Source organism: Sceloporus occidentalis, unplaced genomic scaffold, assembly GCF_023333645.1.
Source record: "Sceloporus occidentalis isolate IW3139 unplaced genomic scaffold, rSceOcc1.0.p SCAF_10, whole genome shotgun sequence".
In the NCBI taxonomy this organism is placed as follows: domain Eukaryota; kingdom Metazoa; phylum Chordata; class Lepidosauria; order Squamata; family Phrynosomatidae; genus Sceloporus; species Sceloporus occidentalis.
In genome coordinates this window covers 21960505-21975332 of record NW_028316990.1, presented here as the reverse complement: position 1 = coordinate 21975332, position 14828 = coordinate 21960505, and the positions used below count along the sequence as shown (strand labels likewise).

The 14828-nt window shown below is 56.7% G+C and overlaps 2 protein-coding genes across 3 annotated transcripts; both read left to right on the top strand.

The window, feature by feature from the left end:
- The first annotated feature begins 303 nt into the window (after nt 1–303).
- Nucleotides 304–1617, top strand: LOC149306137 (uncharacterized). Its single transcript, XM_089540446.1, has 4 exons — nt 304–315; nt 653–876; nt 1059–1138; nt 1282–1617. Exons 2-4 carry the CDS (start codon nt 663–665, stop codon nt 1567–1569), a joined length of 582 nt encoding a protein of 193 aa, XP_089396572.1. The 5' UTR covers nt 304–315; nt 653–662; the 3' UTR covers nt 1570–1617.
- A 367-nt stretch (nt 1618–1984) lies between these two features.
- On the top strand, nt 1985–14794 carry ATP6V0D1 (ATPase H+ transporting V0 subunit d1). 2 transcript variants are annotated; one of them, XM_089540443.1, is made up of 8 exons: nt 1992–2225; nt 7828–7999; nt 9602–9780; nt 10050–10129; nt 12008–12085; nt 12357–12533; nt 12774–12851; nt 13580–14794. In XM_089540443.1, exons 1-8 carry the CDS (start codon nt 2090–2092, stop codon nt 13739–13741), a joined length of 1062 nt encoding a protein of 353 aa, XP_089396569.1. In that variant the 5' UTR covers nt 1992–2089; the 3' UTR covers nt 13742–14794. The 2 variants fall into 2 exon arrangements, with proteins under 2 accessions (XP_089396570.1, XP_089396569.1); XM_089540444.1 differs by lacking the exon at nt 12008–12085 and having other exon boundaries at nt 1985–2225.
- Nucleotides 14795–14828: the final 34 nt, after the last annotated feature.

Below are 14828 nucleotides of genomic sequence, written 5' to 3'. Positions count from 1 at the left end.
GCCTTTCTTTCCCCAGAAAACGTTCCCGAAGGGCTCGCGCCCCTCGTTTCCTGCCTTTTGTGGATGATGGGCGTTGTTGTGCGCTCCTTCCCAGGCGGGCGGAGGCGCTGCGGGGCCGCCTGCCTTCTTGCCCGCTCCCTCCCTCCCTCCCTCTTTCGGGGGTCCAGGGGAGCCCCCTCCCTCTCCCAGCCCGACTCGGGGGAGGAGGAGGAGCCACGGGGCCGGAGGCTTAATTGGGGCCAGCGATATAAGGCCCGGGGCTGGCCAGAGCCACCGAGGAGGCGCCCTGCTCCCTGCCTGCCTTCCTTGGGCCAGGTAGAGCCACCGCCTGCCCAGGGGCTCCGGGGGCCAGGGGAGGCCGGCGTCCTGCGGGAGGGACCCTCCAGTGGTCGGTCCTAAAGTCAGGGAGGGTCTCCCGGGAGAGGACGCCCGGCGGAGGGTCTCCAGCCCAGGAGGCGCCCAGCGGCAGCCCCTCTGAGGCCGAGAGAGTGTGACTTGCCCCAGGGCACCCGCTGGGCTCCTTTCCCTGGCCGAGGAGAGCGGGGGCTGGGCCCGTCTGTCCCAGAAGGGCACCGTCTGCCCGAGGTTGGGGCTCCGGGGGCGTCCTAGGGCCCCTTCCTTCCGACCCTCCCTCTCTCCCCATTGCCCACAGGACGACGACGATGCCGAGGTCGAGGGGGATGCGGCTGCCGCTGCTCTTGGCTCTGCTGCTCTTTGCCCCGCCGCCGCCGCCGCCGCCGCTCCCGGGGCTCCTCCTCTTCGCCGCCGCCCGCCTCGGACCCCCGGAGCAGCCGCCCCGCCGCTCGCTTCTGGAGGAAGAGGACGCGGCGGGAGGAAGGGGGTTCCCTCCGCAGGTGGCCAAGGAAGCCGCCAAGGGTCAGTCCAGGGAGGGGCGGGAGGAAGGAAGGAAGGGCGGGGAGAGGCCGGGGCTCCCTCCTCCGGAGGAAGGACCCTTGCTTCTCTCGCCCGCTGAACGGGACGGAGGAGGAGGAGGGAAGGCAGGAAGGCCAAGGAGGTGTGTCTGCCTTTCCCCCCGCAACCCTCCGCTTTCTCCGCAGATTTGGAGCGGGTGCCCGGGGAGATGCCTTCGGCGCCGGAGGAGCTGCTTCCGAGAAGAGCCTGGGCGGGGGAGCCCCAGGTAGGCCGCCGGCTCTCTGCCCCGGAGGCTCCCTCGCGAGGTCCCCTGCGCCCTCCTTCCTTCCTTCCTTCCTTCCTTCAGGGAGGCCTCCTCTCTCTCTCTCTCTCTCTCTCTCCCTCCCTGCCTCCCTTCTCTCTTTCCAGGCGCTGCTGCTCCTCCTGCCGCCGCCGCCGCCGCCTCCGCCGTTCCTCCCCCGGGAAGGGCGCTCCCCTCCTCCGCCTCCGGGCCCGGCGTCCCTCCTTCCTCCTCCTCCTCCTCCTCGACGCTGCGTCCGCCTCCAGGAGTCCTGCGTGGGGCAGAGGCTGCCCTGCTGCGACCCCTGCGCCGCCTGCTACTGCCGCTTCTTCAACGCCAACTGCTTCTGCAAGCGCTTCGGGGCACCGGCCTCCTCGGCCTCCGCCGCCGCCGCCTTCCCCTGCGGAAGGAACTAGGCCCGGCCAGCCTCCCCGGGCCCTGGCAGTAAAAGCCCTTTCAGCCTCTCCTTGGGCGCCTCCGAGAGGTTTTGTGGGGGTCGAGGGTCGGGGTCACGCTGGAGGAGGGAGGGAGGGAGGGAGGGAGGGCAGCCCTGAAAACAGCTCCGGAGCATTTAATGGCACGAGACGGAAGCCGAAAGAGGCCTCGGGACGGGGCCAGTCCCGCGGCGCAGGCCACACTCTCTCGGCCTCAGGCTCCGGCGCTCTCTTCCTCGCTTTCTCTCTCGCTGCCAATCCAAAGGCCCCTCCGAGCGGAAGCCGGAAGCGGCGCGGCCCTAGGCACCCGGAAGCCGAGAGGAGGTCCGCTCTAGGCGCCGGCGTCTATGGCTCCCTCCCTCCGCGCTCCCCGATTGGCCGAGCGGACGGAGGCACCGCCGTCATGTGACCGTGGAGTCACGTGCCCCGCCCCCGCCGCTGCTGCTTCCCTCAGAGCCAGCCGCCGAGGGAAGGAAGGCAGCCTCTCCGTCTCGGTGCCAGGATGCTGCTGTCGTGCTTCCCGGAGCTGTACTTCAACGCGGACGGCGGTTACCTGGAGGGCCTGGTGCGGGGCTTCAAGGCCGGAGTCCTCAGCCAGGCCGACTACCTCAACCTGGTCCAGTGCGAGAGCCTCGAAGGTGGGGCCGAGGGAGGGAGGGAGGGAGGGAGGGAGGAGGGAAGGGCCTCTGCTTCGAGAGGGAGGGAGGGGCGTCCGCTTCGGCCAAGGGAAGGCCGGGCCCCGGCGGAGAGCATTTGGAAAGCGACGCAGGCTACGCAAGGGAAAGGCAAAATGCACGAGTGAACACACCGACACGCGTCGCGAAGAAGGCCAGGCCCAGCGCCAGGAAATGCGAGGAGGGCGAAGGGGCCATGCCCCGGGACTCTCCGGGGAGCGAGGGAGGGAGCCCCAGGGGGACCCCTTCCCCTCCCTCCCCTGACGAAGCGCCGAAGGCCTGCCTCTCTCGGGGCCGCCAGCAGCAAAGGGGAGGCCGGCTTGAGGGCTCTCCCCTGGCCCCTGCCCCAAAGGCCCGCTCTGCCCCCCTGGGCCTCCCCTGTCCCTCCGTGGCTGCAGGGAGAGCCAGGGACAAAGGCCAGGGAGGGAGGGAGGGAGGGGGCCCAACAGCACGCCTTTGGCAGCTCTTCTGACTGAATCTGGGGATGGAGATGTGGGCAAGGCAGAACCATGTAAAAGGAAGTTTCCTCCCATTGAGAGGAATGTCTAGAGCTGTGAAGCCTCAGTGGTCCTTCCGATGGGAAGACAGGAGGCTGTTCCCGGAGCTGTGCTTTCAGCCCCAGGAGCCCATGGGGTCCTAGAGTGGGAAGAGACCCCAAGGAGGGCCCTGATTCAGTCCAACCCCCTTCTTCTGCCATGCAGGAACTCTCAATCAACCCCCCACATGACAGAGGGCCATCCAGCCCCTGTTTAAAGGCCTCCAAGGAAGGAGACCGCCCTCGCAGGCCCAGGTGACTCCCAAGGGGCTCTGGGGCAATGTCTGGATGGGCCTGGTCTGGCGCTGCCGGCCTGCGCTTGGCTTGGCTCCTGGCTCTGCTCCAGAGGCTTTCCCTGTTGCTTGCCAGGTTGCCTCACAGCTTTCTCTGGGGATGGAGGGGGTCCTTGGTCAGTGCTAATGGCATCTTTACATGGATCAAGAACAGTTTGTGGGAGGAAATGCTCAGCGCTGAGAGGAAGGTGGGGTGTGAATGGGGCAAATAACTGTCTTGTGTAAGGGCAAAGCTTCCCAAGGACTGGGCATAAAGGGCCCTGTGGGGCAGCGGCGGGGGGCCTTAGGTCCTCCCCACTGGAATGCCCTTCTCAGCTAAACCTTTATGTCCTTGCAGTAGGGCAGAGGATGGTTGGCACACCATGTTGGATCGTGAGAACTAGGCCCATAATGAACCCTTTGGAAGGAGCGGGCGGAATTACTGTGAATGAGCTAGTTTTATTGTAGCAGACCCCTTCCCCCTTCATAAAACCGCTTCAGAAACCCCTGTTGCCTGGACAGCTGTGCCCCCTCCTCTGCTTGCCTTGGACTAGTCTCTGTGGGACCCCCCTCTTTATCTGTGGGCTGCTCTGCTGCAGTTTCTCCCTCCTGTCGTGAGATGGCGCCCCAGGCATGACGCTTGCCTTCCGCCTGTGTCCTCTGATAAGCCAGGAGGGAAGGAAGCCTTTCCTCTCTGGCCAGCCTGCCTCTAACAAGGCAGACCGTGGGTCTGCCTTCACCCTGGACCTTGGGGCCTGAATTAAGTGGGGGGACTTGGTGAGCTTGGGTCCTGTCAGCCGGTGAATTTGCAAAGGTCTCTTGGTTGAGCTGCTTGGCTCACGTCTGCTGCTGGCTTATAGAGTGGATAATAGTCTCACAAGCCAGTTAGGAAAGCAGCAGTGTGTGTGTGTGTGTACCCGCCTAGTATTTTGATTTAGGGCAGCACCCTGGACTGTCCTCTGGTCAGCAGTCCAGGGCCCTGGCTAAAGTAGAGCTAAAATCATAGAGTTGGAAGGGGCCCTCAAGGATGGAAACTCCAGGTACAGCTGCCCAGCCTCTTTTGGAAGGGGACCCCGCCATCTCTCTAAGGAACTGGTTCCATTGCCCAACCGCTTTTACTCTCAAGAAGTTCGTTTAATGTTCCATCAAAATCTATCCTCCTGTCACTTATCAAACGTTCTGTTGAAATCCAGATAAATGACATCCACAGCATTTCCAACATCTACTAAACTAGTAATCAAAAATGGATATAAGATTAGTTTGGCAGGATTTGTTCTTGACAAACCCATGTTGGTTCCTACCAAATACTGCATTATCATCTACTTGTAAAGAGAGTCTCTTGTAATCTATTCTAATATTTTTCCTGGTATTGAGGTCAGGCTGACTGGCCTGTGGTTTCCTAGATCTTTTTTTCTTTCTTCCTTTTTTGTCTTTTTAAAAGCGAAGAACAGTGTTTGGTCTCGTCCAGTCTTCTGATGTCTTATTGGTTCTCTTGATTTCTCAAAAATGATGACAGATGGTTCAACGAGTTCCTTCATTACTCTGGGATGAAGTTCATTTGGCTCCACAGATGTGAACTCATTTAAGTTAGCTGGGTGATTCCTGACTAACTCTGTATCAGTCTATATCCTTATTACAGATTTTAGCTTCTACTTTCAATACTTTTCCTGAGCTTCAGTGTTTCTTATACTAAGGGCGCTAAAGTGCATCCATTCTCCATGTGTGGTGAGTGTGTGTGCTGAGCTCTGGCATACTCAGCACAGGGAAGGCATCCTATCTGCACCCGCTCTGGTACTTTGTAGGTGACTCAGGTGGGTTGTTTTCACAGTCACAACTTCCAGAGGGGTGAGTGGCCCTTCCCCCAGAACACCCGCTGTCCATTACTTTCATGCCAACCTTGTGAGGTAGGTTTAGACGCAGGGTGGCTGGTGGTCACTCAGTGACCTTCATGGTAAAGTGCAAGATTTGAACCTGGATCTCTGGTCTAATGCCCAGTGATGTCACCCCTGTACCATGGTGGGGCTGAAGCCTGATTGGGGGGAGGACATGGGTGCTGACCTCTGTGTCTTCCATGTCCTGTGATGCGGCCCAGCTAGGGCAGGGCAGCAGAGTGTGTGTGTTTGTGTGCCTTCAAGTCACCTGTCAACTTATGGCGACCCCATAAATTTCATAGGGTTTCCTTAGGCAAGGAATCCTCTGAAGAGGTTTTGCCAGTTCCTTCCTCTGGAAACCATGAATCTCTATGAGGAACAACTTAGGGACCTGGGCTTGTTTAGTCTGGAGGATAGAAGGTTAAGAGGTGATATGCTAGCCCTGTTTAAGTATTTGAAGGGATATCCTATTGAGGATGGAGCAAGCTTGTTTTCTGCTGCTCCAGAGACTAGAACATGGAACAATGAATGGAAGCCACAGGAAAAGAGATTCCAGCTGAACATTAGGAGGAACTTCCTGACAGTAAGAGCTGTTCGACCATGGAATACTTTGCCTTGGAGAGTGGTGGAGGCACCCTCTTTGGAGGCAGTTTTTAAACAGAGGCTGGATGGCTGTTGGGAGTGCTTGGATGGTATCTTCCGGTGTGGCAGAAGGAGCGGGTGGGCTAGATGGCCCTTAAGGTCTCTTCCAGCTCTGTGGCTCTATACCTACAGCAGCACCTGATATTCCTTGGTGGTCTCCCATCCCAGCCCTAACTAAAGCTGACCCTGTTTAGCTTCCACAATCAGACTGGACCTGGTGCCTTAAGTGTATTTAGGTAGAAGGTTGTCTCCATGCAAATACTTCTGCAAGAGGTTTATTTTCCTCTCTGAGGCTGCTTTCAGTCTTCCATGTGGAGCATTGGCTGATAACAGAGGAGGAGGAAAAGGAGCTGACAGTAGGAAGAGCTGTCTCTGAGTGCCAGCCGCAGCAGGAGGAATACAAATGCACAGAGAGCGAGAGGGGGTGTGTGCGTGCACGCGCATGTTTGAATTTGCTGTGTCCCTGAGAGGTGCCTCTCTGGAAGGCAGCCCTGAGAATGTTCTCGTTTCTTCCTCCCTCTTGTCCATGGTCTCCCCTTCCCCGTCTTGGCCCATCATAGTTCAGCACAGAACATTCCCAAACCCATTACCTTCCGAAAGAATTGGGCCAGCTTTGCAGTTGAGGGGGAGCCAAGATGCAGCCCTATCCTGCCCCATATTGGAGAGGGAGGGCAGCTCCTCTGTCCCTATCTGGGGGGTGCTCTGCTCCATGGAAAATGCTCTGGCCTGTGGATGGGTTGATGAAAGAGAGGGCCTGGGAGCAGTCCCTTCCTTGGGCTGCCTCCTCCCGCGCGCCCCCTGCCAAAGTTGGGAAGGGAGTGCCCTAATAGTCACCCTCTGGTTTCAGGGGCAGTGTGAGGGATCCCCATGTGGTAGGCTGGCACAAATGGGGCTCAGCTAGGGCTTGCAGACTACAGTAGGGCTGCTCGCTTGGCCTGCTTGGGGTTTAAGAATCTGCACATTGAGAGTCCATTATGTTTTTCCCGCAGGGGTGGCTGAGCCCTGGAAAGTAGCTGGCAGCTACATGAAGGGTAGGATGCAATCCTCTCCAGCCTTGACAGCCGGTGACAGGGGGGGGTGTCATCTAGGGGGGAACATGTGAGTGGTGCAAGTTGACAGCTCCTATCATCCCTGACTTTTGGCCATGCACACGTGGTTTGATGGCAGTTGGAGGCCACAGAGATGGCTGGTCTCTCTTCTGTCTCCTCCATCTCCTTCTCTCTCTCTTTTATCCCCCCCCCCCCCATTTCTGGGGCCTTGCTCTAAAGCCAGTAAGTGGTTGCGCAACCCCTTCACTCCCTAGAGGCAGAGAAGGCCTTGAGCCGCTTTGGATTCCCAGAAACAGAGTGTCCCGCACACGCACACACACACACCACCCATCTCATCTGCTTCCATTCAGTCCCCTCCTGGCCTGCATTCTCCCCCCCCCCCCAAAAAAAAAAGCTTCCGTGTTCTTGGACTGCTCAAGATGCCGATAAACTTCCAGAAAACCAGCTGACAGGGAATAGCTCTCCCTGTGCTTGGGACCAGGAGGGCCTCTTTAAGGAGGCAAAAAAGTTTGGAGCCCATCAGATGCTGGTCTTGTCAGGGTTGTTTGACAGTACATCTGGGCTACAAAGGTAGCAAGCCTGGTGTGAATCCGATGTGCAATGCAGAAGGGTGTGTGGGGAGAGAAGAAGGGTCCTGTGGGGAGGCGGGTGGGGTTAGGGGGCCAAGAAAGGAAAGGCTCCTTGGCCAGGACTGGACATGCAGAGTGGGAGTTCTTCCAGAAGGCCAGAGGTTGCCAGCTGGTCCTCATATTCTGAGACTTTGGGAAGGCGGCAGAGTCCTCCCCTGGCTCTCAGGGCAGAATGGCGGGGGGGGGGAGATGGGGGAATGACACGAGACGGAAAGGTGGTTTGGAAAGAGCAGTATAACCTCTCTCACATCTGTGAATGTTGGGGTGGAGGCAGCCTGTTGGGACATGCTGTACCCACATTGTGGTGCATGTGTGTTTGCCAGTGGATTTTTAGCCCCAGTTTCATTCCTGGAATGATTTGGGATCAGACCAGCTGAGTGACCAGTCCTGCCACACCCGCAACCAGTCTGCCTGTGATCAGTGCAGGGTCCCACCAATGAGTCCTGGGAGTGCAGGCTGTGTAGGAAGGGTGGCACTGAGAACTGGGGCCTTCGCCAGGCCATCTCTCTCCATCCACCATCCTCTTGCTTTTTTCTGAGTCCCGAGCAGTGTGCTTTTTCTCTTCAAGATCTGAAGCTTCACCTCCAGAGCACGGATTATGGGAACTTTCTAGCCAATGAAGCCTCTCCTTTGACAGTGTCTGTCATCGACGACAAGCTGAAGGAGAAGATGGTGGTGGAGTTCCGCCACATGCGGAACCATGCCTATGAGCCACTGGCTAGCTTCCTGGACTTCATCACGTAAGTCTCCCTTGCCAAGCGAGCTCCCCCCCTTCTGTCATCCTGGTCGCCTTGTCCATTTCTTAGCAACAGGAGCACATGTGGCCTTGGGGAGAGAGGCAGGAGCCAGCTGAGTGGCCTGGCTTATCAGCTTGGTGGCCGAGCCCACAGTTCACCAGCCACCTGGAATCTTTACAAGGCTGTTTCCGTTCGTCACTTTTGCTAAACACATCCGCCCCACCTAAAGAGTCTTTCAGGTAACTGTTTGCAGACCTTTAGTTTCCTGGAAATCTGGGTGTGAGGAGAAACCATTTTTCTTGGGCCGCATAAGGAAAACCTGCAGCAGATGTGACTCTAATTTGGGTGATCAGCTGCCTTTCCTGGAGGTTTAACAATACAGGGCCTGGGGCAGGAGTGGAGGCCTTCCAGAGATTGCATGACTACAGTCTCCAGCAGCCCTAACCAGTCATTAGATGGTGATGACAGCACCAGTTCCACAACCTCTGGAAGGTCCACCCTTGTTTCACCTCCCCCATCCTCATCCCAGAAGCCCCTTGGCCCCCTGTCACTTCCTTGTGGAGCCCAGCCTGGGAAAAGGTGCTAGTTAGGATGGCAGTTGCTGGAGCCTGACAGTTGTTCATGTCAATATGGTTGCCTGTGAGGCACTGGAGAGTGGAATTTGGAGCGTAGTCAGAAGAAGTGCCAGAACGAGTTGGGGGGACACTAGGAAACATGCTTCAGGAGCCCCAGGTGGCAGTGCCTTTGAAGACACAGAGCCCCTAGGGAGGGCACTCAGCGAGGGCTGAGCTCTGGGCAGTGCTGGAGGGCTCCCCTTGTCAGCTTCTGGGAGGCAGGCCTAAGGCCCCCCAAGGGTGCTTCAGAGCCTTCTAGCTACCTAGGGCCTTTCCCTGCCTCCTCCTGTTGTCCTTGGTGGTTGAGCTGCTCTTGCTGCTCCTCCTGCATGGCTGGCTGGCCGCAGATTACCCTCCCTCAAACCTCATGGGATTTGGCTGGGGAGCCCTCCCTCCGAGGGTGTTCACCTGGCTCAGACCTGATCCATCCAGCTTGGCATCACCTGCAGGGATGACTGTGGGTGCTGCCGCTGCCAGTTGTCTCTGGAGAAGGTTCCCTGTTTGGAATCCTTTTTTATGGTTGCTTTGCCTGGGAGGAACTGCAGTAAAACAGATGTCACTCCATGCAATGCTTTTTATCACTCCCCCACCAAGGTAGCATTTGCCACCTCCACCTCCTCTGGGATGGGACCTTTGTTTTATTTCCCTCTTGCCTCTCCTGACCCTGCAAGGAGCCTTCTCTGCCTTTCTATGCCTCCTAAATACGGGAAGTAAAAGCCTTGGCAAGGGGTTGGCCCTGGAACAGCTTGCTTGGTTGGCACTGTCCTGTGCCAAAGACAGGCTCTTTGGGCCTGCCAGGCGGCTCCACTGTGAGGCAGCACCGGGGGGGTGTGTGTAGAGGACCTCAGCCAGATCTTGTATCTGCAGCACATGGGGTCAGCAGACAGCTGTGTGGGCTCCCTGTTCCTTGGGGCAAGGGCCATGTGGCCCACTTCTGAAGCTGGTGTGCCTCTTCCCTCCATCCTCCTCTCACCCCTTGGCTTCCTTGCAGATACAGCTACATGATTGACAACGTCATCCTTCTGATCACGGGAACGCTCCACCAGCGCTCCATTGCAGAGCTGGTGCCCAAGTGCCACCCGCTGGGCAGCTTTGAGCAAATGGAGGCTGTGAACATTGCCCAGACACCTGCTGAGCTCTACAATGCCATCTTGGTGGACACGCCCCTGGGTGAGTAAGCAAGCTTCAGTGGCTGATCGCTTCTGTTGGGGAGGAGGGGGCAGATTTGCACTCTTCCAATGCCCAGACACTTTTAAGGCTGCCGCTTGGTGACTCCTCCTGAGTTAGACCTTTGAACCCTGCCTAAATCCCCCAAGTGGACACCCTTCCCTTGAGCACAGTCCCCCACTGGGCAAGTCAGTGGGCAGCTGCCACGCTGTAACCTTTGCTGGCTGGGCGTCTCTCAGCTTCCTGTCTTTTGATGTTTCCTTTCTTTCCAGCGGCCTTTTTCCAAGATTGCATCTCTGAACAAGACCTGGATGAAATGAACATTGAAATTATTCGAAACACACTGTACAAGGTCAGTGCTCTAAGAGGAGAACAGCTCTCCCTCACTAAAGGGTCTTGTGATATGGTGGCGGGCAAAGACAGAGCAAAGGGTGACGGATGCTGGCCGAGAGAGGACCAGAATGAATTTCCAGTGGCGGAGACTTGTCCTGAGCATGGCACATTGTTTCTGCCCTTCTTCCAGGGTCCCAATCAGCTCTGGTCTTGTGGTGCCAACGCAGAGCAGTGTATGGCTCTGCTCTTGGCCACCTGTTCTCATAGCACGGGTGGGCAGTCTTGGCTGCTCTTTTGGCCCCAGCACTTACCAGTGGTGACCAGTTGGGGAAGCTGAAGGTGCTGTGATGTGCCTGCCTAATGCTTTGCAAGCTAGAGGCCAGAAAGCCTTGGAGGCTCCACAGCCCAAAAGGAAGAGAGGACTGGAAACATCTTAGAATGGGAAGGTTGGGCTTTGTGCATTGCCACTAGAGAAGGAAGAGAACCTGTTGCAGCTGGTTCTGCTGGCATGAATGCCTGTTGGACCAGTTCGCCTTCTCTTGCCCCTGTCTGCCTTCTGCTTGGCAGGGTTTCCTGCCAAGGGGTGTCCTGGCAGCGGCTGGTGTTGAGAGCTGGTGGTGCCAAAGTGGCTCCTTATGGAGCGTTGCTCTCTTAGAGGTTCCCCAGGGCCCAGTGAGAAAGTAGCACTGCCATTGCAGCCTTGGCAGGCCAGAACCAAGGCCATTTGCTGGGAGGAAGGAAGAAAAGTGGGGAGCCCCTCATTGAACCACTGGAAAGGGCCTTCCCAGGCTGTGAGGAGCTGGCTGGTGTGCTCTGATTGGGGCCAGGGCACTCTGCCCCCTTCCAGCCCTGGAAAGGCTTAGGGTAGACTTGGGAGTGGTGTTGCCTCTGGTGCTACTCCTAACTGTTGCTCCCTCTCATCTCCAGCAAAATCATACCTCTTCCCCTGGGATTCTGACCACCTCTTCCCTGCCAGCAGCTGAGGAGAAGGGTTGGGGTCCAGGAGAGTGAGAGGCCAGAAGGACAAGGTTGCTTGGGGCAGCCATTTGGTCTTGAGCCTCAGAGGTGCTGTGCAGCGCTGGTGGGCAAAAGAGACTCATCTCCAAGTGCTCAGCAGATGAGTGCTTTATTTTGGAGCAAGCCCTAATATTTGGGGTCAGATTTTTAAGGGGAGTGCAGCTGACTTCTATAAGTGGATAAATTCTAGGAACACCAATATACATTTTGATATGGAAAACAAAAATTTAGAAATCCACTTCTTTGATTTAATTTTTTTAAGCAATAATTCATCTTTTGGGATGCTACCATCCTTCACCAGACCTCAGGTGTTGGGCTATAGAAAATGTAGATAAAGATTTCATTGTTATTATTTACTATTTCTGTAGCCCAAAATCTGAGGAAAAAGGAAGAGGAGAAAAAAGGGGTGGGGGGTGGGATGGCATTTAAGGATGATGGCTCCTGCAGCTGGCAGGAAAAAGTGGAGGAGATCAAGCTTTTCATTTAATCCTCCAGGAACTAAACCCACCCTGCTGCTTGCTTTAATAGAGTCTTCTCATTAATAAAGGAGAAGGGTGGGTTTAGAAATTAAAATCTTTGGTGGAAGGAGGAGGAAGAAAAGTCAAGACTGACTGCTCCTGCCCTGTGGAGCTCTTCTGAGCTGGGGAAGAACATCTCCCACAAAAATATCCTTGAAACTATTGGGTCTCGGCTGTGTGCCATCGACCTTTGCTTAGGTAGGAGGGTCACCTGGCTGGCGCCTCATAGCTTGGCATGAGCCCCACAGAAAACCCTGAGGCCAGAGCTGAGTCTCCTGGCACCAGCGCTCCCTGGGCAGGTGGCACCATTTCTCCTTGGCTATGTGACTGACTCTCTTCTTCTGGCTGCTGTTCCTCCCCAGGCTTACCTGGAGTCCTTCTACAAGTTCTGCAAGGCCCTGGGTGGCACAACAGCAGACGCCATGTGCCCCATCTTGGAGGTAGGGACTGGCATGAGATGGAGAACTGGCATGGCTCAGTATGCCCATAACCATCGAGATATATTTTCTCTCTTAGAGAGAAAGAGAAAGAAAGAGAAGGATATGGTTTTTACTCTGTTGGCAAATTAGTGCTCTAGCCAGCTTTTTCTGCCCCTGGCCCCAGGCTACTGCCCAGCCAGTTCTTCCCCACCTGAAAACTCAGGGCAGGACACCAGTTGCCTGCCCGCCCCCATCCCTGGACTGATCCTTTTCCTTCCCTCTTTCCTCACAGTTTGAAGCTGACCGGAGGGCCTTCATCATCACCATCAACTCCTTTGGTACTGAGCTGTCCAAAGAGGACCGGGCCAAGCTCTTTCCCCACTGTGGGAAACTCTATCCAGAGGGCCTGGCCCAGCTTGCCCGGGCAGATGACTATGAGCAGGTCAAAGCCGTGGCTGACTACTACCCGGTGAGGGCCACTGCCTCTCTCTCTCCCCCCCCCCCTCCTGCTGATGCTAGATGTGGCTGTGCCTTGGGTTGAACCCTGATTCTTTGCTCTCTCAGAGACTGCTGTGTGCCTCCTTTGGGCTGCGTGCTTCCATCCACTATAGACGCCTCTGAACTCTGTTTTGCACCCCCTTGGCCCCTGGGATGGCAGAGGGGTCTCTTCCATTACCTGCTCAGTCATCCCATTTCTTCCCTCCTGCAGGAATACAAGTTGCTCTTTGAGGGAGCTGGGAGCAACCCTGGAGACAAGACGCTGGAGGACCGATTCTTTGAGCATGAGGTGAGAGGGGTCTCCTGGACGCTTGGCCTTTAGCACAGCTCTGGGCACTGTAGCCTTCTGGTCAGTTCCTGGCAGGGACAGGGTCTCCTTCTCATTGCACAGGACCTCTTCCCCCACCTCCACCAAGAGAGGCTGGCCAAAGCCTCCCTCTCCTTTCCCTTTCGGTTTCCTTTCTGCAACTTGTGGGGCTTCCCCCTTTCTGTTCCCATATCCTAACAAGTGGGGTCTGATAGGGAGTTGGAGTTTAGCAGTGGAGTCACTCTTCCTTCTTAGAAGTTGCTGGTGGGTCCAGGGAATGAGGCTGAAGTGAGGGTATATCTAGGGAGTCTTCCCCGGCCCATGACTTTTATATAGAGGCAGCTGAGAAGCTGAGTGCAAGGAGGAGAGGCCCAAGTGGCTCTGCTCTTGGCAGGAACCTGCAAGCCGAGGGCCTAGTGCCCTCCTTGCCCTGCCCTGCCCTTTGCAGCTTCCATCACCCCGCCCCCAGCCCTTGGCCCTCCATGCCTTGGGAGTGATAGGCAAGTGCCAGGAAGTGCTGCTGTAGAAAGGAAGAGGTGCTCAGAGGACAGCCATATCTTGAAGGGTGGATTTGGATTGGGGGGGGGGGGGGCTTGCTGGTGTGTGAGGTGGTAGGGTTTCTATCCAGTTGTGTTCTGGGAGAAGCCAAGAGGGACCATTGAGGGGATGGGCAGCAAAGAGTCATCTCTTTGCCCTCATTTCCCCAACAGGTGAAGCTGAACAAGTTGGCATTCCTGAACCAATTCCACTTTGGCGTCTTCTACGCTTTCGTGAAGCTGAAGGAACAAGAATGCCGCAACATTGTCTGGATTGCCGAGTGCATTGCCCAGCGCCACCGGGCCAAGATCGACAACTACATCCCCATCTTCTGAGCCTGCCCCCCCCCCACCCTCACCTTAGCAAAGCCCCATAGTTCTCGCTCATTCTCTGCTGCCCCTTGGCCTCAAAGCACATTTGGTGGGGAGTGGCCAGGAGGGGTCTGTGGGGTGCAGCCAAGGCCCAGGGGAGGATCCCTGCCTCCCTCTCCTCTCCCCCATTGCTGCTACCTTCAGAGTTGTAACGTGTTCACTGTGTGTGTGTGTGTGTGTGTGTGTGTGTGTGTGTGTGTGTGATCTGTGTAGATCAGACTCAGTTGTCAGTATTCCCCAAAGCTGGCTTGGCTACGGAGGAGGAGGAGGAGGAGGAGGAGGAGGAGGGAGACCTGTGAGGTGTGGCTGGATTGTGAGCCCCATGTGTGGCACTCTGTCCCCCAGCAAGACACTCTGTGTGGGGGAGAAGAGAGGCGCTTGTCTTGACTGCTTATCTTTCTGCAATGGGTTCCTATGGGACCAGTCTGGAGCCGGTTTGATGGCACTGGTTTGCCTTTTCTTCCTATCAATCTTGACTCTGCATTTGGGGTGGGGGGTGGGGGGATGGAAGAGCTTTCTCCCCAGAGAGCAGCGGGGGGGGGGGGGGAGTGACTGATGGTGGCTGAGTTGCCTCAGAGGACCAGTGTGCCTGGGGGAAGGGCATTAAACTTGCTCAACCAGTATAAGGCACACCCCCTGCATTCTCCATCTCTGCTCTTTGCATTGCCTCTGTGTGTTGGGGGGGGGCTGTGGCAGACCTGGGGAGGGGGCAGTGGCTCCTTTGGAAATGGTGGCAGCCTTCCAGGTCAGCCACTTGCCAGTTACAGCGAGGAGGGGAGTGGGTCTTTGTGGATGGCTCCAGGGACACAGGAGGAAGGCCTCAGCCACTTCCCAGATGAGTCAAAAGGGCTGCCTTGCCCAGGGGCTTGGGCTGCAGAGGTACTCCCCCAGCCCCTCGTCACTCCAAGCCCCCCAGCAACAGCCTCCACTTCCACCATCTGTTGCTGCCCTCCTTCTGAGTGTTTGCTGTACTGTTCATTTTGCTCTTGAGCTGTAATAATAAATGATCAACCAAGATCATTCTCTTTTGATTTCATTCTCTCTCGATACT

Excerpts from the sequence above, each read along its gene's own strand:
- LOC149306137 (XM_089540446.1), top strand. The coding sequence starts at position 663 with ATGCCGAGGTCGAGGGGGATGCGGCTGCCGCTGCTCTTGGCTCTGCTG. Across the intron at positions 877-1,058 it reads GGCCAAGGAAGCCGCCAAGG|ATTTGGAGCGGGTGCCCGGG; the intron begins GTCAGTCCAGGG and ends CTTTCTCCGCAG. Across the intron at positions 1,139-1,281 it reads CCTGGGCGGGGGAGCCCCAG|GCGCTGCTGCTCCTCCTGCC; the intron begins GTAGGCCGCCGG and ends CTCTCTTTCCAG.
- ATP6V0D1 (XM_089540443.1), top strand. The coding sequence starts at position 2,090 with ATGCTGCTGTCGTGCTTCCCGGAGCTGTACTTCAACGCGGACGGCGGT. Across the intron at positions 9,781-10,049 it reads CTTGGTGGACACGCCCCTGG|CGGCCTTTTTCCAAGATTGC; the intron begins GTGAGTAAGCAA and ends CTTTCTTTCCAG. Across the intron at positions 12,086-12,356 it reads CCATGTGCCCCATCTTGGAG|TTTGAAGCTGACCGGAGGGC; the intron begins GTAGGGACTGGC and ends CTTTCCTCACAG.